We start from the raw sequence: 27,842 nt of genomic DNA on the forward strand, positions 1-27,842 counted from the left end.
TGACAACAGTTACACCTTTTTTGATTTCAAAAGTTTTTGTTCAAAATGAGCCAAATGGGCAGACGTGTACAGACACCTATTTCCACTACTAGTGCCAATCCTTGGAAAAACCACCTTCAATTATTTCTGGTTTGAATTCTTGTGCTCACTCAACTCCAAATATACTTTTATTATTATTTTCTCATTTATCAGTTTCAGAAATTGTCTATCTACTCCCCCAAAACTAAAGATTTAGTCACTTTACTTGAAACCCCCAACAACTCCCAGTTTTTTGCTCTCATGTTATTTTAAACTTTTCCCTTGGTTACCTTTATAACTCCAAACAACGTGCCTAAACTTCTTGTTCCATCAACTTTCAAGGGAACCTCAGGACCTCCAGTATGTAAGATGAGGCCATCACAGTCCATCTCTTTGGCCTTCAGCACGCTCTGCTCTCTTTCCCTGTCTCAAGTAGTCAAGCCAGAGAACATATCTCCTTACTCTACAACTAAGTTCTCTGGGCTTCTTTTGGATGTGTCCAAAAGTTGAAAACCAAGACAAAGAGACTATGTATGCAGGCACATGTCAAAGTTCCTAGTTGCAGAGTTGAGATGACATTTCATTTTCTAAGGATCACATGACCCTCACTGCCACTCACAAGAGAATGAGACGACTTCTGGCATCAAAGTCAAATGGATTTTCTTTTCTTATATTCCATCAGTTATTCAAACATCATGTCCTTTTAAAGCTGTTTGACATGTGGACCATGACTTTCTAGCTTTTCCACCACAATTTCCTAACCAAGGATTGTTCTTATTAAAAGAAAGGGAGCCTGGGTAGCTCAGTTGGTTAAGCATCTGCCTTCCTCTCAGGTGAGGATCCCAAGGTCCAGGGATTGAGCCCTGTGTCGGGGTCCCTGCTCAGCAGGGAACCTGCTTCTCCCTCTCCTCCCTGCTCTTGCTCTCTCTCTCTCAAATAAAAGTTGGGGGGCGGGGAGAAGAAAAATACCCCTTTCTGAAGGCTATCCCCAGTACTTTCTACCTTCTCACTCACATTATTGTTTGGAGTCTATTCCATTCTTGAAGATATTTTTTTCTTGCAATTTCTTTCAAGACCTGCTGCACAGCTTCATCCCTGGAATTTTTTTTCACTGGCCTCCATGTTTCTGGTCATACATGTTCTCATATTCTCTTTCTTGGTAGAATACATCCTCAAGGAATTTCCTCAGAAAAAGTGTATGGAAGATAAACGATCTTATTCTGCTCTCAGCCTTGACTGATGGTTTGTCTTCTGACTTCACATTCAATTTTCTCTGAGAACTCCACAGATTTCCAATGTTGAGTACTGGTGATATTCATTCCTCGACTTCCTGTCCTGTTCCGTAGCTTAATGATTTATCACAAAGAGCCATGTTTTGTCGGCATCACTCCAATAACCCCCACAACATCTACTAATCACTATCCCTCCTGTCCCTCAAAGATGACAGGAGGGATACTTCTGACTACATCTGACTTTTATGATAATCACTTCCTTGCTTCAACCAGCTAAACATGAATTTTCAAGCTCCCTCTCCCCACTTCCCATGGCTTATTTTTGCCTAGTTTTTGAAATTTGACTTCTTTCACTCAACATTACATTTGTGAGACTCGTCTGTTGTTGTGTGTAGCTATTCTGTGTCATTGCTATAATATGCCTTTGCATGGCTATATGACATAATGTTGATAGACACTTTGGTTGTTTTCAGTTTGCAAGCGATTACAAAAAACATGGTCATAAATGTTCTCACACCAGGCTCTGAGTCCCCTATGCATGCATTTCTGATAAGTACATAGCTAAGGGTGGGACTGTATATATTTTAGTAGATAATGTCAAACCACTGTCAAAGTGGTTCATTCTACCAATTTCTAGACATTTGATTTTTACGTATATTGACCCATGTCCTACAACAAGGCTAAGCATACACTCATTAAATTAAGAAACAGGAGCTGGGGTTAATCTAATCACAAGAGCCCTTTAGAAGCAGAGTTTGTTCTGGCTGCTGGGAAGAGGAGAAAGTCTGAGATTTTTTATTGTGAGAAAGACCACTGCAGCCTGGAAGATGGAGGAGGGGACATTGTAAGAAGGAATGTGGGAGGCTCTAAAAGTGTGGTGGCCCTTGGCTGACAGAGAGCAAGGGATGGAGACCTCAGACTTACAGCTGCAAGGAACTGAGCACTGCAAGGAAATGTGCTTGGAAGCACATTCTTTCTCAGAGCCTCCAGATGAGAGTGCAGCCCAGCCAACATCTTGATGTCAATTTGGTGAGATATTGAGCAAAAACTTGGGCAAGCCCATGCAGATTTCTGACCTACAGTACTATGATAGTATAAATGGCTGTTTTTTTTTTCTTTAAACACCAAGTTTGTGGTAATTTATTATGCAGCACTAGAAAACTAATACATCTGCTCTTCTGTATTTTTCTATACTTTTGTCTCTTTAGGCTTCATCCTGGAATTTTTTCCTGATCCATTTTTCAGATCGATAAATCTCTCTTCAGTTATATGGTCTGCCTTAATTTCCTTAACTGTGGAAATAATTATTTCCTTAATTATGGTCCCTTAATTTCATAATTTGATTTCTTATCTTACAGTTCTAGAGTTTCTATTTAGTTCTCTTTTTTTCTAAGTTCTCATTTTTCATCTTCCCTTTTACCATCCGGAACATAATATCGTAGCTACTTAAAAATTTGGATCTAATAATACCAATTTCCCCTCTGGATCTGTTTCTTTTCTGTTTGTGCTGGTCAGCATGTTGTCTAATCTCCTCAGTGACTAGTTATCTGTGATTATGTGTTGCTATCTAGAAATAATTTACTATCCAGTATGACACTGTTTTCCTCTAGGGAGAATTTAAATTCACTTCTTCTGGGTACCTGGTGCAGGGCACTAGCAATTTCGGTTCAAGTTCAGTGAACTGAGGTGATCTGAAGCAGAGTGGCAGTGCCTGCAGGGAACGGTTTCTTTCTGGTTCATTCTCACTTCCTGGATGCAGTCCTTTAGAGGACTCCATTCAAAGTGAAGAAGTTCACCAGGCCCCTTACAGGGCCTTGGGCTCCAATGTCTGTCTGCCAGTGCCCCCCAAGGCAATCTCAAGTATTACTCAATACCTCAGCTGCCCATTCTAGAATTTTCAAATGTCCTCAGGGGGAAAAGCCCCAAATCCTGGGCTCCCCTCACTAGGCTTCTGCCCTCCTCTGGATCCTGGCTTAGTAAGTCTTCATTCACCTACTTGCACTCTAAGTGCAAATGCTGAGCACAAGGGTGAGGACGGGAATGCTGGGAGCCAACTGGCATGAATGTTTCATAATGAACACTCCTATTTCTAGCCACTTGTGTCATCTTCATTTTCTGTATTTGTCATCTCTATACCCACAGCCTCTTTGGGGTTTTACTATAGATAGGTCCTCTTCCTTGTGCAAATGTCTTGTCTACTTATTCTCACTTCCTCTGCTCTGTTTATCTGCACCCAGTTCCCAATTACTTTTTACATTTGAGAAACTTGTTAAAAGCTCTTCTGCACTAACTGACCTCCGATCATCTTGTTAGCTTCTGATCCAGAAGCTCTAAACCACTCATTTTAGAGATGAAACTATTAAGACCCACAAAGACAAAAGGATTTGCCCAAGGTCACAAAAGACTCCTGCGATGTGGATCACAGCTGGCCTAGGAAACCAGTCCTCTCGAATCACACTCTTCCTGCACTTTATGCTATACACCTTCTTCATCATAGGAATGTTGTTGCAGAAAGTTATGTGTTTATTTACTTGCACTACTAGAAAGAAAATAAAACGGTGTGAGAGCAGGGTAACATTCATGGGTACACAGAACCAGAGAGAGGAAAAGGAGTAAGAGCTAGACTAACCATTTCATGTTCAGGTTAATGGTCCCTTCTAGGGACTGCCGGATCCAATATTAAACATTTTTTAAAAACTATACACTTCCTACAACTGTCCATAAAACAGATAATCCTAATTTGGTTGAACAACCTGAGATTTTAGAAGGACAAAGAAAAAACTGAACTGATATAAAAGAAATGTACACACATTTTCCCCACTACAGCTTCAAAATCTTCCAATGACTTAATTTTATTAAATAATTTAGTTGATGCTTATGAATAATCCAAAGTTATTAACATTTTAAAACTTCCTAATTTATTTTACTAATATTTTTAATGAACAACAAAAACAAATCAGGGACAATTGCAGAAACAATTAAAATTTGTTTTTACTCTGATCACAGCTCTTCCATGTAATCCCATTCCAGTACTGGTACCTTGGCTTGCCCACACTCCAGTCCCTAGGTCTTTATAAAGCTCTAGTTTGAACAGACAATGAACAAGTTTGGTAAACCATGTACTATTGCTACTCTGATATTTTATTTCTCAAAAATGTAAGAACATGGGATGCCTGGGTGGCTCAGCAGTTAAAGCATCTGCCTTCAGCTCAGGGCGTGATACTAGAGTCTCTGGAACGAGTCCCACATCGGGCTCCCTGCATGGAGCCTGCTTCTCCCTCTGCCTATGTCTCTGCCTCTCTCTCTCTGTCTTTCATAAATAAATAAAATCTTAAAAAAAAAAAAAGTAAGAACATGCATGCCCCCTGTGTTAGTTTCCTATTACTATTATAAGAAATTACCACAAATTTCCTAGTTTAAATAACAGATTTACTATTTTATGGTTCTGGAGATAGTGTGTGTGTGTGTGTGTGTGTGTACACGCACGTGCACTTGCACATGTGCACATCGATCAAGCATTCAGTTCAACATAGCGGAGGCTGGATTCTAAACATGAGCTGTGATTACCTGGGGACATTTCATACACGAGATTAGTCTTGAAAGACCAGGGATAGTGTCTTGAAAGACGGTGGGTTTCTGAGGACAATCTAACCTGAACATGCGGTGGGAACAAAAGTGATGGTCATGGGAAAGAACCTGCCATGTTTGTAGAGAAAGGAACACTGGAGAGAACTGGTTATCTAGAAGTTAGGGCTTGATGGTGGGGACACTCAGGTCTTTCTGTCACTGATGGAAAGAAAGGGGTCTGTCTGGCACCATTAGTAGTTTCTTGCTCTATTCAAACAAGGGGTAAGGCCTCTCCTTGCACCACGTACAGAACACTTTTCTTCCGAGAACTTTTAGCAAAATGCCAATACCCAAGATGCTAATGCAAAATAGAGCCAAGAAGTCCTCAGAAGATGTGGGGAAAGTCTCATGGGAAAAGTACTCTCCTCTCAATTTGAGGACCACCACTGCTGCAGCTCAATGAGACCACGAAGCCTCAAGCCTGGCAGGAAAGTGAGGGGCAGTCACCCACCGCCCTGGCTGACAGCAAGGCAGCACCAGCTCTGGGAGGGAGGAGCAATGTAGTAATCATACAAACCAGGTCTCTAGCCATGTAGGCCCAAATCCCAGGATGACACTTCATCTAAAGGCCAAAAGATGAAACATCTCAGAAGTTTAAGAATGATTTTCATAATTGTACCAACAGTTCTAAAAGAAGACACCAATAATCTGTGTCACATTAACCCCCTTTGCACGCATCCAGTAAAGTTAACCCCAGCCAATAGGCTTTGATCTGGTAATGATTAATTGGCTGTGTTACAAAGGTAAGTGAATAATGACACCCAAGACTGTGAAATAAACTGTAGGGTGTGCCTGGGCTCATTAAGTTTTAACTAATTAATTAATTAGGCTTAATCAGCTCCAAGTAACGACTTCTTTCTTTTTTTTTTTTTTAAACATTTTATTTACTTATTCATGAAAGACACAGAGAGGCAGAGACACAGGCAGAGGGAGAAGCAGGCTCCATGCAGGGAGCCTGACACGGGACTCGATCCCGGGTCTCCAGGACCACACCCCAGGCTGAAGGTGGCGCTAAACCACTGAGCCACCAGGGCTGCCCCTAATGACTTCTTTCTGGAGCAGAAAGAACAGAAACCCAGTATTTGATCTTTCCTTTGAATCAAAACTCAGGCTATGGGAATAGGGATTTGCAAGAGATGAGATTTAGAATGGTGTTAAAATTTTAGCCACTACAGGGGCACCTGGATGGTTCAGTTGACTAAGCGTCTGCCTTTGGCTCAGGTCATGATCTCAGGGTCCTGGGATCAAGCCTCACATTGTGCTCCCTGTTCAGTGGGGAGCCTGCTTCTCCCTTTCTCTCAGCTCCTCCCCCTGCTTGTGCTCTGCCTCAAACAAATAAAATCATTAAAAAACTTTTTAGTGACAACATACTTCTTTCTTTCTACCTTTCTGCATGTGAAATAAAAACTGCTCCTATAAATATCAATAAAATTGTCATAAAATCATGTAAAGGAAAATATTAAGAGTTAGTGAAATTACTGTTAGGATTCTGTGAATATATAAATTTAGCTACTACAGGAAAATGACAACATATTTTATACATAATATAGTATGAAAATGTCATCATATATGATACTATGGTATCAGGAGTTAAATATCCACTATAAATGACAAAGATCCTTTGTTTAAGGTATCTTCCAGTTTGCTTTTTTTTAAAAAAAAAAAAAGTCCGAGGTGAGATTCACTTACACATGAAATTCACCATTTGAAAGTGAATGATTTCAGTGTTGTTTGGTACATTCACATTATCATGTAGTCACCACCTCCGTATCCAGATCATTCCAAAAGATTTTCATCATTACAAAGGGAAACCCCACACCCACTAAGCAGTTGCTTCCCACCATCTTTCCTCTGTTAACCACAAATTTGTATCTGCCTCTATGGATTTACCCACTTCAGATGTTTCTCATAAACGTTTGGCTTCTTCTGTGTAGCATGTTCTTGAGGATCATCCATATTGTCAGATGTGCCAGTGGTCTGTTCCTTTTTATAAATATCCCATGTATGCATATAACACAACTTGTGCATGTGTTCATCCACTGATGGACATCTGGGCTGTGTCCACCTTTTGACTATTGTGAACACTGCCACTAGGAACATGTGTGTACAAGTCTTTGTTTGAATATCTGTCTTTAATTCTAGGTGTATTTACTGGGTCCCGAGGTAACTCCATGTTGAGGAGCTGTCAAACTATTTTCCACAAGTGGCTGCACTGTCTTACATTCTCACCAGCAATGTGTATGGGTTCTAATTTCTTCAATCCCAGTGGGTATGAAGTGGTATCTCACTACGGTTTTGATTTTCATTTCTGTAATGACTAACGATGATACCCTTTCCGTGTGCTTGTTAACCTATTTACAGATCTTTGGGGAAACGTCTGTTAAAGTCCTTTGCCTATTTGTTTTTTAAATTGGATTGTCTTTTTATAGTTGTAAGAGTTCCTTATACATATGGATGCTAGACTCTTACTGCATATGTAACTTGTGAACATTTCTCCATTTTGTGGGTTGTTTTTTCACTCTCTTGACCATGTCCTTTGATGAACCAAAGTTTTCAATTTTGATGGAGTCCAATTTTTAATTGTATTGCTCATGCTTTTGGTGTCATTTCTAAGAATCCAAAGTCATGAAGCTTCCCACTTTTTCTTCTAAGAGTTTTATGCTTTTAGCTCTCATACGTAGGTCAATGATCCACTCTGGGCTAACTTTTACAGGACATGAAGTAAGGATCTAACTGCATACCTCTGCATGTGGATATACAGTTGTCCTGGCACTGTTAAAGAGACTGTTCTTTCCCCACTGAATAACTTTGGCACGCTTTTCCAAAATCAACGGGCCATAAATGTATGGGTTTATTTCTGGACTCTTGAGTTTTTAATTTTTTTTTTAATTCAGAATTTTCCATCCTGTAAAATTCTGCCACTGCTTTTCCGGAGGAAGTTTAGCTTATAATGGCATATTAGGAACCTGTGTTTAAAACTAAAAATTTTTAAATGAAAAACACACATCCAGGGCAGCTCCGGTGGTGCAGCGGTTTAGCGCCACCTGCAGCCTGGGGTGTGTGTGATCCTGGAGATCTGGGATCGAGTCCCACATTGGGCTCCCTGCATGGAGCCTGCTTCTCCCTCTGCCTGTCTCTCTCTCTCTCTGAATAAATAAATAAAGTCTTTAAAAAAAATTTTTTTTTAAATTAAAAAAAATCACACATCCATAATGAGTAATTTCATTATTAAACACATATTTAAAAAATAAAGATGAAAAGTGGCCTATGCAACCTGAAAGTCAAAACCAATCTCTGTAAAATAGTATTTCAAGTAGCACATGATTTTACTGTTATTCACCAAGCTGTATTGAGTCATTAATTTTAGCTGTCTGCCGTTTATAAAACCTTCCATTTTACAATGACTTTTAAACTTCCAGTCAAGCTCTCACTGTGGTTACTACATTAAATGCCCTTGATAACAATCTTGCCAAATTACCTGTGTCAAATGACCAACTGATTCCAAATAAGAGATGGATTATGAATCAAAAGAATGTTTTGTTGTCTAGACCTTTTTATACGAATTGAAGTGTCCTCAATCGGACCATCCAGTGACTTTAAAACTTCTCTTAGCACACTGGATTTTAGTACCAGTACAGCATGCTATCATTTGGAAATTGAGATTACCGTTATTTTAGACACATGCCTGCATTCCTTCCACACAGCCCCTTCTCCTGCATTAGCTCTGAACTGAGAAGCTCTGAACTGCGATCTCCTCTTAAACCTCCTGGGGCCTCCAACCACCTAGGCTGAAGGAAGCACCTGACTTCCTGATTGCAGGTCTCTATAACCAAGGATCATTACAAACCACTGGTGCAGAGTCTCTAAACTCAAAATCTCTAATGAAAACAAGCACCCCTACCAGAACATCCAGAAGCGTGCTCTCTTATCTGGAATCCCCTCTGCCTACAAGCAGTTAACATTTGATGTTAGCTTTATCAGGGTTTCTTTTAGAGGCAGAGATGATCTTGTTTTCATTGACCCAAAAAAAGGAAAAAAAAAAAAAGTCTTGCCCAGGAAAACTATGGGATAAAAAGTTGGGGAAGTGCTGAAAACTGTAGTCTAGAAAACACGTGAAAGACTTTACCTTTAGCTGGGCAGTGATGTCGCGGCAGCTGACTGCTGTCTTACCATGCAAGAGACTAAGGCTCACGGTCAGACCAACAGTTCTGATGGGCTGGACACATGGCTGAAGTGAGACACCAAGGAAGAGACGGCCAGCCCAACCCCTCACACAGCATCCCTTCCTGGTTAATCCATGGGGTGATAATGACACTGAGTGGCCTCGTCCTGCCAAGGAAGGGCAAGGCACTGCAGTGACGGCGCCTAGAAATGAATAGGAGTGATTGGGGGTAAAAGGGGGGGAGGGAGAGGTGGCCAGGATGAAGAAATGAATAAAACTCCAAATTTCTGTTACAACTCACTGTCATACCTATTACTCTAGTTATCTAATGACAGGAGGAATGAAAAAGAAAGAAAAAGAAAAAAGAAAAAAGAGAAAAACTGCTACCTATTTAAATTTATGCAGCATTCTAAGAATTTAGGTTTGTATCCTACAAAATGACTACATATAACTAGAGCAAGAGGTTGACTCAATTTAGTTCAAAAACCTATTGCAAAGAAAAGAGTATTTTTTATCATCAGTGTTTTCTAAGTCCTGACAATTTAGTTTTATTTAGTTTTTTGATGAAAAAAACTCAGTCAACGCTACTGAAACAGACCATACTTACCAAACAATTCCTTGGGCTCCAGAGCCAATTGGTTTCAACTGCTGATAACGTTTTAAGACAGTGAAAGTTGAGTCTGCCACTTGCACACTGTAAAACTGACTGTCACATTTACTGTCACTCATGATGTAGTATCATAGAATATTCCAAAGAGTTGGTACAGTCGTCAGGTTCCCTAAAAGAAAAACAGAATGAACATACATTCTGAGATTACACATGCGTAGCTCACTTAAAGAGTGCTGCAAATTTTCTGGCATAAGACAATGGGGCTGTAAGTTGATAAACTCGGTTGCACCAAGTTCTGAACTTCAGCAACATGCAAAAAAAAAAAAAAGGCAACATTTCAGAGGTACAAGGCCCTCGTGAAAGGAAGGAACACTCAGGCCAGGGATGACCATGTTTCCAGGGAATGGACTAGGAAATAACAGCCTTTCTTTTACTTGTACAGTTTGCTAGCCATGACAAGATTATGTCACTGTATGACTCTTATCAGCTTGCTTCCTGTGGAACTGGCATATGCTGGGCTGTCTCAGGGATGACAGCATTCAGGAGAGGTTTCAAAGGGATCCTTCTATGACTCCTGCAAAAAACTACAAAAGGGCCTATCTTCTTCTAAGTCCACAAATTCAGGTGAAGTGATGAAGCAGAAAGCAAGTCCTATGCCAAAGTGACTGTAAAAGGAGAAAGTTACAGAACAATGGGGTGGCAGGCCTGATGACATGAGTATGTGCCTGGGCACATCCTGGAGCGGACCTGCGTTGCCCAAACCCCACATCCAGCAGACTCAGTAAAATCCCTAGATGGAGAACTGTTGTAACCTATGGTCAATGACATGGATGCTCTGACATTTATTTATGATAAGTTAGTAAAAACTGGCAGTCCCAAAGTGGCCTTTCGGTGGTTCAGGCAGTAGGCTGAGATCCCTACCATGCAGGAGCCTGTGTGATTTAATACAGAAAACAAGCAAACAGAAATCAGCAGGCAGCTACATTAATTTGGTTCCCTGGCTCTTGTCTGAAGACATTTATTTAAAAGTCAGCAAGCTATTTATTTTGCTCTTTTTAAAAAAATTACCAAGCCAACAATAACATTCTGTATGGCTTAAAAACAGGAAATTTAAATTTTATTGCACAGCTCCAGCAAATTCCTGTTTGTTCTACCATCTAATATTCGATGTCAACCTGCTGAGTTTTCTGGAGTGATAATTTGTATTTCAATAAAGTGATGCCTAGAATTTCCATTAAACGTGGAAATAGGTTGATTAATAACAAGTGTAAACAAAGAATCCGGATCGAATGAATAGTTTCTCCAACTGGCCACTCCTTTCACTGCCCCTTGCCAGCTTTTTTTTTTTTTTTTTAACCCATTTTCATGATTACCAGTAGCCGCTGTGACAGACTCATTGCACACTGGCAGGGAGTACCTCTGGGAAGCCAGCACTGCGCTAGATGAATGGACTCACGGGCTTGTGACAACCCACAGCAGGATTATCAGTGCCTGGTAGGCTGTGAGCTAAATGGCCTGGCCAAGCCATGCCTAAGGTCCAGGTGTATGGGAACTGGTCTGTCTTGCTTACTGAGGCATCTCACACTGCTGGGACAGAATGACAGTATAAGCATTCAATAAACTTTTGCTGCTTTGATCCATAATTCAGTATCTAGTGATTCTCTCATGATGTTGCTTCATTTTACTGACATCTGAAGGAATACCCATTTCTAAAGAGGATTTTTTAAATAGTTTTTATGAGGCTGAGACAATTCAACTCAACACTCATGGGGTCCTTTTGTACAAAAAGGTGTTAAGTGACATAGGTAATATAGCAAGATCAGCTAGTCCTTTTTTAAAAAAAGATTTTATTTATTTTGAAAGAGAGAGAGAGAGAGAAGGAAAGGGCAAGCAAGTGGGGGGAGGGGCAGGGGAAGAGGGAATACTTCAGGCAGACTCCATGTTGAGTGTGGAGCCCAACAGGGGTCTGGACAACAGAGTCGGATGCTTCACTGACCGAGCCACCCAGGTGCCCCCAAATCAGCTAGGCTGGAAACCACACATAATTCACTAGTTGAGGGAAGAAATGTGAGAACTGAGGCTGCTATCCATATTATAACACAAGTTACAATAACATTAGGGCATAAAGCAAGAAGTAAACTAATTCAAAAGGCAAAAGAGGTGCTATGCACTGGCAGGGGTGCAGAAGGCAAGGACGACTTCATGGAGGAGGTGGCATCTGCCTTGGACTCTTGCCAGAGACAGACAGCAGAGGTACAGAACTTGAGCGGACTGTGCCCAGACCTGAATCGCTCAAGTTGGTGGATTGGCGTGCAAGTGCCAAGGATCAGAGGGAGACCCAGAGGAAAGGCAGGTGGCCACTACAACCTGCTGTTTCTTAGCCCTACTGCAGTACACCAGCATTGTTGGCCTTCAAAAAGCACTTCCTGACACCACTGTGGACATGGTAGGTCCTATGCTGGAACAGCCAGTGTGTCTGTCCTTGGTGAGCTGACACTGTGGGCGTACTCAGGAAAAGCCCCGACACAAGGAGACCCCTAAACCCAGAGGACAGACAAGGCTCTGGGCAAGAGAGGGAGTATGTGCAGAGAGGTGGAGGTGCCTTCTGAGCATGACAAGTCATTGGATTTCGTTCTGCTGGGCAGTAGGGGAAGAAGCAGAAGAAAGAGAAGGACGCCAGATCACCATGGGCCCTGGAAGCTGCTGGGAGCCATCTGGGCCCGGGCCTGAGGGCTGTGGAGCCATCAAGGCAGAGAGGCAAGTGCTCTGATGTGCTTTCCAGAGTGCTCATTCGGGAAGCTGAGAGAACGGTGGCTTGGGGTGGGCAGGACAGAAGACAGATCTGGAGAAACACAGCAGGGCCATGGTGGGTGTGGAGAGGAAAGGAATGCACAGTGTGGAGGAAGGGTGTATAGGACCCAGAGAAAAGGAGGAGAAATCAGGTGAAGCAAGTGGAGATAGGCAGGGCACACATGCAGTCTGGGAGTCTGGCTTGGGGCAGAAGCATGTGCAGCATGATAACCCCGGGCTGCTGACGAGCTCCAGGACCCATGCCTCCATCTTTGGTTTTAGTACAGAAGCCTCCGTGCTCTGGCTGGACGGATGGCTGCCCAACCAGAGATGACATCTGACTGCGTTCTTGGCAGCCAGGAATGGCCAGATGACCAGCTTTTGGCTGATGAGATACGAGCAGAATGATGTATGCCGCTTCAACATCATTTTTCTTTTCTTTCTTTCTTTTTTTTTTTTTTAAGAAAGCTGCTTGCCATCCACCTTACCTTTCTTCCTTGCTGCTGGCTGGGGGAACAGCTGTCATAGATCCCAGAGTTGGAAGTCACATGCTGAAGACAGCAGAGCCACCCACCAGCCAGAGTCCTGAATGATCTTGTGGCACAGAGCCGCCCCCTGTTCTGGTCCACCTGCCCACACTGAAGCTGGGACAAGCTAAGTCAGCCTTGTTGAGCAGCCCTGCAACTCTCTCTGCCACAGCTGCTGTAGCCTAGATTCTGACTGGTACACCAATAGGTTAGCTTTTGTGAATATGGGGAGAACATAATGTCATTAGGTTTGAGAATTGATGTATTTTCATCTCAGGATTTAAATAATTTTTAAATTAAAGCATGTTGCCCTTAGTTGCCAAAAAAACAAAAACAAAAACAAAAAAAAACAAAAACCCAACCAACCAACCAACCAAACTCACCTAAGAGAGAAGTTGTCAAAGCCACCTTCTCTGCCCAACTTGGGCTTCGTGAGCACCTCAGGGCAACCCAAGGAAGACAGTAATTTAGCCAATAATGAAATCAACTCTGCTGAGATTATATTTCAACAAAATGGACGTCAACTAGGTTTTAGAAGACAGTTTACAAATTGGGAAGAGTATGAATTTTTGTACTATCACCACACTGAAGGTGCAGTCAGTGCATTCACTTCCTTCAGTACAGGGCGCTAGTTCCTCCCCTGGGATCCCTGCAGTGAGACACAGTCCCTGCCCATCCCAAGTTGCTTCTGGACTGTCAGTTTCCATAGGCCTGTGTCTCCTTCCCTCAGGCCGGGAGCACCTCACAAGCAGGGAGGGTCTGTCTTCCCTCTCTTCCATGGAGAAATGTAAGGAAATGTCCAATGTCTACCAATCAGCCACTGAAGAAGCTCCCTGGGGGCCACGCTCTGCTCCCTGGGTTCTTCAGACTTGAGTGTGCTGGGCGAACCCCTCTGGGGAAGGAGTGAGCACAGCCCTTGCTAAAGGCATCTGGCTCACATCCACACCCTTCCCTCTTTACCATGCTGCTTCAATGAACCCTTGTTGAATGAAGCACTCTGATCTAAAATCCCTATTTGTCGAAGACTGAAGACTTGTAGAATCCTCTCCAGGATTCTGGAGTAAAATCTACCCACTCTACAGACAAGCAGTGGGTAGGAGGAACATTCCTACTTGTTTAGAGCCTAGAATAAGAAATGTTTCTTTAAAAAAAAAAAAATTCTCAAAAAAATTTAAAAAATTAAAAAATAAAAAATTCTCTAACTCTGACATTCTAAATATAAGCTATTCAACTACTATAAATACAATATTAATGTCCAAGTCTTGCGGGGACATCAGGTATCATCCACTGGGACCTCCCAACATTTCATGAGGGCGTCTTGTGCACCAAGCACAAGGCAAAGGTTGTTGAAAGAGCACTAACCAGATAGACCCTTCCCATGAACAGCCAAAAGCATAATTATCACACCACCGAGGAAGTGGCTTGGGGGTAGATGTGGGCCTAAGAGCAGGAACCCAGCAGAGTGGTGGGGGTGGGGGTGGGGAGCCAGTGAATGAGCAGGAGTATGTGAGTGAGAATGGATATAAAGGAAGGTTTCCCAGAGGGGTCAAGACCTGAGTGCAAGTCTGTTCACAGTATCAACCCAGGTGTGACAGAACAGGCATTCTCATACATGCTGGTAAGCACCGTAAATTGGCACAACATTTTTGGGGAGGAGAATATGTAATATCTAATGAACATTTTAGATGCATGTGACTCCTAACCTGGAAAGTACAATTCCTCAAATGTATCTGATAAACATATATGTACAAATACTCAAAGATATTTGTGCAAGAATGTTTCGTGGCACTTCTTGTAACTGGCAAAAAAATGAGAAATAACCTAAAATGTACACTTGGAATGAGTGAATAAACTATGGCATAAAAGCATAATAAAGCCATTAAAAATAATGTAGGGATTTGTGTCCTGAAAAGGGATGATATCTAAGATATATAAAGGAAATAAAGCAAGTTAGAGTGCACGTAGTAAAGGTCAATCTATGGGAAAGGCCACACACACACATACACACACATGCACACGTGCATGCACAAACACACCTGTGCATACACACACTATGCTAGCAAGTGCTGAGACACAGTAGAAAATGAGACTTTCACTCTTCCCACTATAACTTTCTGTTGCTTTTTTCTTAGTCATGCACATATTTCACATTAAAAAAAAAAAACAAATTAAATCTTTTTAAATGAAGAGCTGAGACCTAAATGTAGGGTAGGTTTGGTACAGCTGGGACTGGAGGCAGGAGTGGGCCAGGCTCTAAGCTACATGGTTATAAATGCCCTCCACACAGTCCGGCAGGTGAGCAGGACTGCTCCCACTCTACAGATGAAGACAAGAGCCGGAAGACAGGAGGGAGCTGCCCAAATCCTCAGCTGGAGAGTGGCGTGGCCTGGGGTCTTAATTTAGGTGTGTCTGACGACAATATTCATGTCCTTCCCAACAGACCATCCTAATTCATCTCTCTCACTGTATTTATATATGTCCAAGGGCTGGTCAGGACCAGGCCAGGAAAAAACACAGGCCTTTACATCTCATCCTGCTGGCTTCACTCCACCAAGACTGTTTTTCTTTGATGATGATGAGTCAGTCATCTACAGACTCAGGCCAACCTTCAACCACACGATTGGTTCAGAATACCCAGGACATGCAATATCTACATTACCTGACTACTGCCATTAAAAGCAGGTTTTCACAACTGCCCTCTTAATTTCAGTACTTGCTGCTCAAGTTTTTAATCCAATTGTTTATTTTTTCTACTTTGTTATCAAAAATGGCACAGCATAACAACTTACTCTGTTTTTGATCATCAAGAGACTTACAGCATCTCAGAGACATCCTTCCAGATGTCAGTTCTTAAACTACACTACAAACTATGATAAAGGACAACCACTAGTGTTTGGTGATCACAGTCCCCACGATTGGATTGGAAAGGAAGGATCCATTGAGGACTCCTCCCTACAGGTCCCTCGCAAATAGCTGGGCCTGTCCATTTCCCCTCCTCAGCCCTGCCTTCCCCTGCTCTGCTTATGGCTTTCTCAGAGCTCCCTCGATATGGCAACCGCCCAAGTGCTCTCCAGGCCTCCATTCCTGCTACCTCCAAACCACTGTACACATGCCATTTAGAAAGGGAGATCTGCCCGCATAAAACACTGCACATGACAGGAGTGGGGTGGGATGGGGCGCCTGCCTGGGTGGCTCAGTTGGTTAAGTGTCTGCCTTAGGCTTAGGTCATGATCCCAGGGTCCTGGGTCAAGCCCCACTTGGGGCTCCCTGCTCAGTGGGAAGCTTGCTTCTCTCCCTCCCTCTGTCCCCCCATGCTATCTCTCTCTCTCTCTCTCTTAAAGAAATATATAAAATCTTAAAAATAAAACAAAACCATGCACGGATGCTCACAGCAGCTACATTTTTAACAGCTCAAAACTGGAAACAATTCAGGTGTCCTTCAGTGGGTGAATGGTTAAGCCAAGTGCTGTACATCCGTACCATTACCAGTCAGCAACAGAAATAAACCAACGACTCTTACACTAAACAACTTGGTAGATTTTAAGGGCATTATCCTTAAGTGAAAAAGCCCATCTGCAAAGTAGAATTTCATTTACACAGCATTCTTGAAATGACAAAATTATAGAGCTGTGGATCAGATTAGTGGTTGCCAGGGGTTATGAATGGTGTAGAGTCAGGGTGGGGTATGTGGCTGTAAAGGGTAGCACAGGGGAGATCTCTGGGATGATCAAACAGTTGTGAATCTTGACTTTGGTGGTGGTGTTTATGCTGACCTCTGCAGGTGATAAAACGCCATAGAACTGTATGCACACACTTTCCTGGCTTTGGTATTATACTGCAATTATGTAAATATACAACCAATGGGGGAAACTTGGTGAAGGATGCATGGGACCTCTCTGTACGACTTTTACAATTTCTTATGAACCTAGAATTTTTTCAAAATAAGAAATTTAAAAAGATTTGTTGAACATGCACAGGGATCATACCACTCTCTTGCTTAAATTCCTTTGATGGTGACCAACTGCCTGGAGAGTAAAGCTCTAACCCTTTAACATGGCAGGACCTCTGGCCCACTCTCAGGCAATATGAAATCACCAGAGACCCAGGCTGACATTACAGCTCCTGGCCACCTTTGGTCCTCTTCCTGAGTTCTTCCCTCTGCCTGAAGTGACTTCCCTCCCCATTTTGTTCTCCTGACCAGCTTCATCCTCCTTCAAAATCTAGTGCATGCACCCGCTTCTCTTGCAAGGTTTCTTCTACAGCCTCTCCCTTCCCACTGTGGGGGCCTTGGCCCTGTGTTTGGCAGCACAACTTATATTCATTTTATACTGCATGGCGAGTCTATCTCCACTTCACTCTGTGAGCTCCTTAAGAGCAGAAAATGTGTCTGATTCACTTCTAATCCTTTACTTAATTACATAGTGGGTGACCAGTAAATGTCTGTTAAAGGCAAAACTAAGCAGGAGAATAAATGTGGTAGGGCGGTGGGGTGCCATGGTTAGCATTAGGACGCTGGAATCAGAGGGCAAGCTCCTGGGCAGACTCTATCAAAAGACTGGTAGAATAAATGAATCCTGTAAAGATGCAGGATACAAATTCAATGCACAAAAATCTTTCATGTTTCTCTATGTTGGTGAACCATCAGAAAGAGAAAGTAAATGATGCTTTCATAACTGCATCAAAAAGAATACAATACCCAGGAATAACTTAAACCAGAAGACATTAATGAAAGAAATTAAAGACACAAATAAATGGAAAAGATACTCTGTGTTCATGGATTGGAAAAAATCAATATTGTTAAAATGTCCATACTACCTGAGGTAATTTATAGATTCAATACAATTCCTATCAAAATTCCAGGGGCATTTTCCATAGAAATAGAACGAATAATCCTATAGAAGACTTTGAATAGCCAGAGCAATTTTAAGAAAGAACAATGCTGGAGGCATCATGCTCCCTGATTTCCAAGCTATAGTAATTAAGTATTACAAAGCTATAGTAATTAAGACAGTATGGTACTGGCAAAGAAACAGACACACAGATAAGTGGAACAGAATAGAAAGCCCAGAAATAAACCCACATGTATACAGTTGATTAATTTATGACAAAGGAGCTGATAATATATAACAGGGAAAGGACAGTCTCTTCCATTAATGGTCATGGGAAAACGGGACACCACACAATGGTGGAAAATGCAAGAAAATAAAACTCAACCACTCTTTCACTATACACAAAAATTAACTTAAGACGGATTAAAGACTTCAGCATAAATCCTGAAATCATAAAACTTCTAGAAGGAGACATACGCGGTAAGCTCCTGGTCTTGATAATGATTTTTTTAATCTGGCACCAAAAACAACAAAAAACAAAAATAAACAAATGGAACTACAACAAACTAGAAACTTCTGCACAGCAAAGGAAACTATTAACAAAATAAAAGGCAATCTACAAAATGGGAAAAAATATCAATCATATTTCTCATAAGGTGCTAATATCCAAAATATGTAAGAAGCTCATACAGTTCAACGGCAAAAAACAAAAAACAAAAACCTAGACAATCTGGGGCATCTGGGTGGCTCAGTGGGTGAAGCATCTGCCTTTGGCTTGGGTCATGATCCCAGGGTCCTGGGATTGAGTCCTGCGTTGGGCCCCACATCATCAGGCTCAGTGAGGAGTCTGCTTGTCCCTCTCCCTCTACCCTTCCCCCCACTCATGCTCACACTCTCTCAAATAAATAAATAAATAGATAGATAAATAAAATCTAAAAAAAAAAAAAAAGACAAATACTATATGATCTCTCTTATATGTGAGATCTAAAAAAACAAAATGAAAACCACCAACCTTATAAATACAGAGAACAGATTGGTGGTTGCCAGGGGTGCAGTTGGGGGTGGGAGAAATGGGTGAAGGAGACCAAAAAGTAGAAAGAAAAAACATGTATTACTCTCCTCTAGAATATAGTATATAGAGTTAAGATTTAGAGTATTTCTTGTAAGAATTATCAAAATAGCTGTCTAGATTAGGATTTCTATATTTTCTCTTTAGATATTTGTGACACGTTATTATGTGTCACACACATAAAGATATCTACTTAAAAAAACAGATTAGGGATGTCTGGGTAGCTCTGTCAGTTAAGCATCTGCCTTCAGCTCAGGTCACGATTCCAGGGTCCTGGGATCAAGCTCCGCATCAGGCTCCTTGCTTATCAGGGAAACACAATATTGCCCTCCCCTGCTTGTGCTTTCTCTCTCTCAAGTAAATAAATAAAATCTTTTAAAAAATAAAAAAACAGATTAGGACTCCGGGGTCAGAGGGCAATGGGCCTGCCACGTAGCCAGATGATCTTGGACCACAATCATCAGTATAACAGAGAAAAAGCACAGGATCAAACTCAGGGGACAGTGAGCACAGTGCCCGCAGAGGGCAAGGTCTCAAAGTCAGCTGCCATTAGGACAGATATTACCACACCCATTCTATTTACTTCTCCCCCAAACAAACAATTGCATTCTGAAAATGTGAACTAAGATCAGGTAAGAGGGAAAGCTGATGACATGGCCATTACTGGACGAGCATCACAGTCAAAGACAACAGACAGGGGATGCCTGAGTGCCTCAGTGATTGAGCATCTGCCTTTGGCTCAGGGTGTGATCCTGGAGTCCTGGCATCGAGTCCCACATCAGGCTTCCTACATGGAGCCTGCTTCTTCGTCTGCCTATGTCTCTGCCTCTATCTCTCTCTCTCTCTGTTTCTCATGAATAAACAAAATCTTTAAAAACAAAACAAAAACAAAGACAACACACAGGAGGCAATGCACAGAATTCACTTTTCATTCTAGATTGGGCCCAGCAGGTGATATTTCAGGACATTTGTTGAAGACATCTACTTCATAAGAGGTGCTATGTTTCTGAGAGGAGAGTTAAGAGTCGGTGAAACAGATTTTGATTTCAGAATCAGAGCTGGTGGATTCATTACCTGGGCTGCACCCTCACCCCTTGATACACTAAAATCAAACTAGTAGCAGCACTGGATGAGATGCACAACACTTAAGTAGTCTAATGCATTAAATCACTCATAGATCTATACAAATCCATATATACACGCATACATATATATAGTTTTTAAAGGAAGTTCTTTTAAAAGCAGTCATTCTTTCTCAATTATCCTTTGCATTGTTGTGGCGGAGGGAGGACAAATTGTTTTTTAAACAAATCCCTAAGTTTTTCCTATCCTGGCCTATGGAAAGACAAACTTTTAACATACCACTACAAGGAGTTCACACTGTTTGTTCTCCTAAAGCCCAAAATCCACTTATAGAAATACTTCAAATTACAACTTCAGGGGACACCTGGATGGCTCAGCGGTTAAGCATCTGCCTTTGGCTCACATCCTGATCCTGGAGTCCGGGATCGAGTCCCACATCGGGCTCCTTGTGGGGAGCCTGTTTCTCCCTCTGTCTCTGCCTCTCTCTCTCACTCTCCATGTGTATCTCATGAATGAACAAACAGAATCTTAAAAAAAAAAAATTACAACTTCAGAATAGGCAAGAACCCATTTAATGTACAGGTAGTTAATACGGCCTCATTTTTTAAGAAAAAGGTAATTATTTCATTTGTTATCCATGTATCCTTAGAGTCCAATTTTACTATTTCTGAAAAGTTTTAGAGTATGTAGTCTTTGCTTAAGAAAGATACTAAAAATTAGTAAAATTAGCTGGGGGCAGAGAGGAAGAGTGGAGTATTTTACAGACCAAACCAAACCAAACCCTAACAAACAAACCCAAATGCATGAAATAAAATCAAATATCTTGAATTTTACCTTCAAATGTTTAGTAAACTTCTTTAGCAATAAGAAAGTCTGATACTAAAACAAACAGTACTATCTTTGCTCATTTTTATACCTATTAATCTATACCCTAACGTTTTCCAAAGAGGATTTGAGATAGCAACTAAAAACATTTTAACTGGCAACTTAAAAGCAATATAAAATCCAAAACGATGAGCTTCTGTTGTGCAAAAGATATATAAACTTGCTTCCCAAATAATACAACCCCTAATGCATCAATGGGTCTAAGCACTGAGCACCAATACCTGCTAACATCACAGAGTGAGCTTACTTGCCTCTAGATGGAAGAGAGAGCACCCCACCTAGGGCATCCTGAATCTGACCAAGCCACATCTAGATTCAACTATAAATTTTCAGGAAATACAAAGAAACAGGTTAAATTACATTGCAGAGAGGCAGTCAGTAAGATACCAACCATGGAAATGGTATAGAACAAGCAACTGATTCAACAAATAAACTACAAGGAAAACAAACAAAAAGCAATAAAGGGGGAATCTACAGATTAAAAGAAACTTAAGAGACATATCAACCAATCACAATTATGCACCTTATCTAGATCCTGATTCCAATAAACAAACAGTTAAAGAACTATGACATTTATGGGACAAGTGGAAATTTGAATGTTGACTGATTATTTTATTATATTAAGGAATTACTGCATTTCTAAGTATAAAAGAGTCCTTATCTCTTAGAGATTGAAATATTCATGAATGAAATGACATGACATATGACATTTAAGTTTTGCTTGATAAGAACAGGGGGGTTAGGGTATAAGTAGATGAGCTGTGAGTGAGATAAGATGGGGCAGGAGTTGATAACATTGGAAGCTGGATACTAATTTAATTTTGTCTGTTTGAAAGTTCTCATAATAAACAGTTAAAATAAAGACTAACCTTGAAACTAGTTCATGCAATCACAAAAGGTGAAGTACAGATTTAATTATTCTTCAAGAAAATTCTGTAAAAAAAAAAGTCATCTTCTTAATCAGTGGTAAAGTATAGCTACATATTTAAACCACAAATAGCTGCCCTACTGCCAAATCAAATGTCAAGAAAATGTGGTTTCTGTTTTACCTTATGCATCACGAAAACAACTGCTTTACTCACTGTTAATTGCTTCATCTGGCACCTTTCTTTATCCAGAAAATTAAGAACATTTTATTTTAAATAGACAAATTGAATATGCCCTCTGACACTTATTTTAAACACATGTTAATCTGTCCTGGCATCCCAAAAATTAAATCCTCAGGAATATCAAAGCTCTTCAGAGAAGACTATGCCAAAATAGGATTATTTTTAATTCTACAGGATCCTTTTGAAAGAAAAAGAAAAGGTTAATGAAGAAAAATACCTTGGATGTTGTTCTTTCAGAACAAATTAAAAGCCAAAAGAGAACAGTGAGAGCAGAGGCACCCAGGAAAGGATGTTAGCTGGGGGGAGATCCCAGTTCAAATTTCTCTTTCCAAGCTGCCTGCTAGGAAGCAGACTGTTGAAACTCTGTGAGCCTCCACGTCCTCTTCTGCAGAAATGGGTTTCACGGCTGCTGCACACAGGGCTCCAGGGACAATTAAGTCAGAGTACATGGACAAACAGGGCCCAGCTCCCCTGGCCCTGGGCTACCTTTCCAGCTCATTGCAGTTCTTCCCTCCTACATAACCTGCCCTGGAGGTCGACAGTCCTGCAACCACACGAAGTGAATTTTGCATGGCTCAGAGCATTTAAAATTTTTTAAAAATTCGCTATTGCCAACATTTAAGAATCAGGAGCACAGAAATACAGCATAAAGTTCTGACTTCTTTTAAAAATTGCTGGTTGAAGTTTAGTTTTCCAGGGTCCCCACCAGTCCATGATCTTTTACATTTGGCCCTGCAGGCTGATTCCTGACCCAACGCTGGCCTGCAGTCCTTCCTTCGCCTTTCCCTGCCTGGCAAACTTCTCACCATCCTTCAAGGCCCAACTCTAGCACGACCTGTTACTTCCTCCATATTTCCACAGTGTGGACCCCCCAGTACAGCAAGCATCACACTGTCCTGGCACTAACCTGTCCACATGTCCGCTGCCTCTACTGGTCTCTCTGGAGGAAGAGGCCCTGTTGCTATTGCATTAGTGTCCCCAGTGCCAAGCAGAAAGCCTGACCTAGATAAAGCAGAATTTGGTAAACGCCTCCTGAATGTGTGGAAGGCAATTAGAGCTAAAATATTACAAAAACGTAAAATTTTATATCCCAGCTTGTTCTGACAGTTACCAAATAAAGGGGTCAAGGACGTTAAAATGTTTTGCAAAATGAGAACAAGCTTCCATCTGCTTACATATTTCACAAGTTAGTCAGAAGTCACTAAATAAGCGGACAGAGCAAAAGCAACAGCAGGCAGGGTCATTCATTCGTTCACTGAACTGCTATCACTGAATACTTTACTGTGTGCCTTCTACGCACTGGGAATAAAGCAGTGGACAAGTGAAACAACTACCTGTTTTCATAAAGCTACATCCTAAGAGGGGAAACAAAATAAACAAATAGTTTCAAAGCAGAGTGAATGCTAGGAAGAAAATTAAACAAAATAATGAGACAGAATGACTAAGGGGAGAAAGAGAGTGGTCAAGGAAGGCCTCGTGGAAAATGAGACATCCGACCAGTAAGAGACTGTTGTGCAATGATCCCAGAGACAGCTCGAGCACTGGAAACGAAAGTGCAAAGGTCCTGAGGTAAACGGGGCTGCACGGTCAAGGCAGGAGAGACGATGGATGGGACGGGAACGCATACTCTGGGTGGTGGGCGCGGTGGGGGAGGTGGGCAGGGCCCGCTCGGCACCGCTAGGCACTTGAATGTGCAATGACTAGGCACTGGCCGGGCGCGGGGGCCGGGTCTCTGGGCGGACGGGGAGGGGGTTCCTGCCCTACTCACGCCACCATGGGGCGGGATCCCGCCCAATTTTCCACCTACAATCCGGGGGTTCCTGCCCAGGCGCTTTCACACACGTTCATACCGCCGGACAACAGCCCTGCCCAGAGGGCAGACATCTCCCCGCGGTCCAGGGGAAAGCAGGGGGCCAGCGCGGGCCAGTGCCTCGGCCAAGCTCCCGGGGCCAGACCCGGGACCCTGAGCATCCCCGCGCGGCAGGCAGGCGCGTGCCTCGCGACCGGGCGGCGGCTTCCACCAGGAAGGCCGGGAGCAGGCCCGCAGCCCCGGGCGCTGAAGCGGCGGGAGGGGCACTGCGGCAGCCGCGGGGGCGGGGGCGGGGGCGGGGGCGGCGGCGGCGGCGGCCGGGGCCGCCTGCGCCCCCGCGGAGCCCGGCCCGCTCGGCGGCCCCTGCCCGGCGGCCCCTGCCCCGCGGCGCCGCGGCCCCCCGGCCCCCCGCCCCGCAGCCCCCGGCCGCCCTCCGCGCTGGGGCCCGGCTCCGGCAGCCCCCGCCAGGCCTCGCCCGCGCCCCGCTCACCTCGCCGCCAGCCGCCGCGCCAGGGGGAGAGGGCGGGGGAGAGCGCGGGCGGGCGGGGGCGCTGCGCTGCGGCCCTCGCGGCTCCGCTGCCGGGGTCTCGGCCGGCCGCCCCGCCCCGCTCCACCCAGCCGCCGCCGCCGCCGCCGCCGCCGCCGCCGCGGGAGTGAGGGGCGCCGGGGCTCCTCGACCCTTCCGGTCCGGCTCCCTTCTCCTCCCCCTCCGCCGCCGCCGCCGCCGCCGCCGCCGGCCTGACGGACTCGCGCTCTCGCCAATCAGCGCGCGGAAAGCCGGAGAGACGCGGCCAATCGCGCCGGGGGGCGGGTCGTGACGGGCGGCGCGGGAGGGGCGGCGGGCGGAGCCGGGCTCTCCCAGCCGAGTTCCGCGCGGTTGGGGTTCGGCGCCCGCCGCCGCGCAGCTGCTCCCGCCGGTGCGGGGCGCTGCCTGCCTGCGGGGGGACGCGGGGCCCGCACGGTGCGGAGTCTGCCATCCCCGGCCCGGCCCGCGGCGCCGCGGCGGGACGTGGAGCCTCCGCGCTGCAGGTGCACGGCGCCGGCGGAGAGGCGGCCTGTAGGGGGAGCCCAGGGCCAGGGGAGATCCGAGCCCTGGCGTCGGGCGGCCGGGAGTCGGGGCGGTGTGGCCCCCGAAGGATGTGGAGACGCAGGCGGCGAGGGAGCGGGAAGGACAGGCAGGGGTCTTGCACCCTGCGGCTCTCTGTGAACCCCCAGGAGCCGGGGAGCCCAGCGCGAGGAGTACGGGTGGCCGCGTGCACAAGTCCCCGGCGGGTCCTTCGCGGAATGGAGGAGGGGACAGGCGGGTGTATTCGGGGCTGGGGTTAAGCCTCTGACTCCGAGAAAGGCACGGCCTTGAAGGGAATGCAGTGCTGAGATCCCCCTGGGGCCTGGGCTCCGTGGACGCTGACTTTTTGAGCCAGCCTCTGCAACACTCTGGCCCTCGGTCGGGTTCCAGCAGGCCTGGGTCGTGTGAAGTGATGGGAGAGGCCAGGGGATCGCGTGTGGCCAGATCTGCGTTTGTAAAAGCAAAGCTGGAAGTGAGGCGAGGGGGCTGGACACGTTGGAGAAAAAGCTCAGGGGTCCGTGAATAGGGTGGGGGGCGATGCACACTTTGGGGACCGGATGAGTAGAGGATTGTGAAAGAGGAGCAGCCTTCACAGGATGCCAGAACCCACTGCGGGATAAGGCAGGGGACAAATGCAGAGGAGGAAGCAGGACCCTAGGGAGGTCAAGGAGCTGGGGGGCATGGAGGGTGCTGAGAGAATTTGGGAAGGATGGCAAGTCTGAGATGCACGGCCAGACTCAGGGCTGCAGGGCCTCCGCGAAGGAGTGGAGTAGAGGAAGGGATCCTGCCCTGGTGTCCTCCCTGAGGCCACTCCTTACCTTGGCCACCAGAGGGAGTTTTCTGAACTTGAGTATGGCCCATCCTTGCTTGAAATTGTAGCTTCTGAGTTGAAGGCCCATCCGGTGGGTTCCTGCCCACATTGGCCCTCACATCAGCCTCACCTGCCCCAGGTGCACAAGAGAAAACACATCCAAAAATTGCTGTCATCAAGGATTATGGGAGACTAGTAAAGCCTGGCTGTCAGAGCTGTCGTTTCATAAAGAAGCACTCATGGCTGCTTCCCCTTAGGTTAGGATGGGACACCCATTGCTACACCCTTCAGTCAAGTTTACAACATGCACCCCATGAAAAGTGAGTACCTAAAATCATGTGCAAACACACACACTCACACTTATAATTATCTAAAAGTATTCTGCCTTTTCTGGTTTAAGAAGCAAAGCTGAGGACACAGCTGAGGTGATGAGGAAGGATCTAGTCCATGCTTGGAAGAGTGCACAGAATTTTGGTGGAGGCCAAGTGAATAAAGGGTGCAGGGGGAAGGGAGAGGGTATTAGCACACATGAGCATGACTAACAGCTGACCTAGCCTGCCAGGTGGTGAGAAGTAGTTGAGAAGGCCTGGATAGGAGGAAGCCCCTGCTGAGGCTGGAAAGCTAGCAGGAATGTGCTAGGCCAGTGGTTTAGGCAGAATGGGCCCTGGGACCTGAAACTCAGGCATAAGGACCTACATGTGTGTTCAGGAAATCAGAGGTCACCTGGTCTTGCTGGAGATGGGGAGAGGTGGACTGGGGGGTTAGTAGGGCCTTGAGGTGGACTGGAAACCCATGGGCTCACTTCAATTCACTGATATGCCTTGTTTAGCCCAGTTTTTTTTTTTTTTAATTGACTTAGTTGCCAACATTTGAAAATTGGGAGCTTTCACTTGAAAAAGAATCTCACTTGCTGGTTTCTCTTGAATAGTTAGAAGCTCTGGCAACATGGGGCCTGCATTCCCAGAAGGCAGAGACCAGCTGGAACTGAGTGGCAGCTTTTAGGGGCAGCTCCTAGGTCACCATAGTCCCTGCTACTTCTTATGACCCATCTCTGGCCATGACTTCATTAGCTGGCCCTTGGGGCATTGCAGCATAGGGGCCCATCCATGGAGGTAAAGGGCAGCTCTTGAAGGATTTTAAGAAAGGAAGTGAATGATGTGATTAGGTGTTTATTTTGGAAAGATCAGTAGAGCACATGAAGTTTCAGGGACGAGGGGCTTATGTTCACAAGACCATTTAGGGAGCTATTGCAAGAGAAGGACCCTAGTAAGAGAAAGAGAGGCAGAAAGAGGGGCAGGTGTAAAGAGGAAGGAACTGATTTGAAAACTATTTCAAGATTTGAGGTATGTGACAAGTCACAGTGAGCTACCACCACACAGCCACTAGGATGGCTATAATAAAGACAGACAATATCAGGTGGTGATGTTGTGGAACAATTAGAACTCTGATCTGCTGCTGGTGGGAAAGCAAAATGGCATGTCTGCTTTGTAAAACAGTTTGGCAATTTCTGGTAACATCAAACATATACCTATCATACCACCCAGCAATCCTATTCCTGGATATGTATCCAGGAGAAATAAAATCCTGTCCACACAAAGAGCTGTACGTAAATATAGCGACTATTCAAAACAGAAACTAGAAACAACCCATGCCCGTAGGTTGTCCGATGGGTGAACAAACTGTGATACATCCATACAGTGGAATATTACCTAGCAAAAAAAACCCTGGCCTGACAAATGTACAACATGGAAAACGTACAAAAGACATTATACTGGGCAGCCCCGGTGGCACAGCGGTTTAGCGTCACCTGCGGCCCAGGGTGCGATCCTGGAGACCCAGGATCGAGTCCCACATCGGGCTTCCTGCAGGGAGTCTGCTTCTCCCTCTGCCTGTGTCTCTGCCTCTCTCTTCGCTCTCTCTGAATGAATAAATAAATAAATCTTTTTTTTAAAAAAAGACATTATACTAAGTGAAAGAAGCCAAACAAGGCTGCATCCTCTATGATTTTCTTTATAGGGCATTCTAGAAAAAGCAAAATTAGATCAGTGATTGTCAGAGGTCAAGGTAAGGGGCATGGGCAGGAATGATCACCAGGGCCAGGAGGGAATTTTGGAGAATGATGGGTAAGCTCTATATTTTATTTTTATTTTTTTTAAGATTTTATTTATTTGACAAAGAGCACAAGAAAGGGGGAGCAGCAGAGATAGAAGGAGA

The 27,842-nt window shown here is 44.2% G+C and overlaps 1 protein-coding gene across 9 annotated transcripts in view; it reads right to left on the reverse strand.

Moving 5' to 3' along the window:
- The window catches only part of MAPK9 (mitogen-activated protein kinase 9), a 50,969-nt gene extending 26,499 nt beyond the window's left edge, over positions 1-24,470 (reverse strand). For 2 of the 9 annotated variants that reach the window (XM_041761295.1, XM_041761298.1), the window contains exons 1-2: positions 24,242-24,469; positions 9,647-9,818 (exon numbers count right to left, since the gene is read on the reverse strand). In XM_041761295.1, coding sequence (XP_041617229.1) covers positions 9,647-9,768 — 122 coding nt within the window. In that variant the 5' untranslated portion in view covers positions 9,769-9,818; positions 24,242-24,469. Of the gene's footprint in view, positions 1-1,032; positions 1,365-9,003; positions 9,243-9,646; positions 9,819-21,701; positions 21,766-24,241 lie in introns of those variants that run through there. The other 7 variants (XM_041761297.1, XM_041761301.1, XM_041761296.1 and 4 more) reach the window with 7 other exon arrangements.
- Positions 24,471-27,842: the final 3,372 nt, after the last annotated feature.

Source organism: Vulpes lagopus, chromosome 7 (assembly GCF_018345385.1).
Source record: "Vulpes lagopus strain Blue_001 chromosome 7, ASM1834538v1, whole genome shotgun sequence".
Taxonomy (NCBI): Eukaryota; Metazoa; Chordata; class Mammalia; order Carnivora; family Canidae; genus Vulpes; species Vulpes lagopus.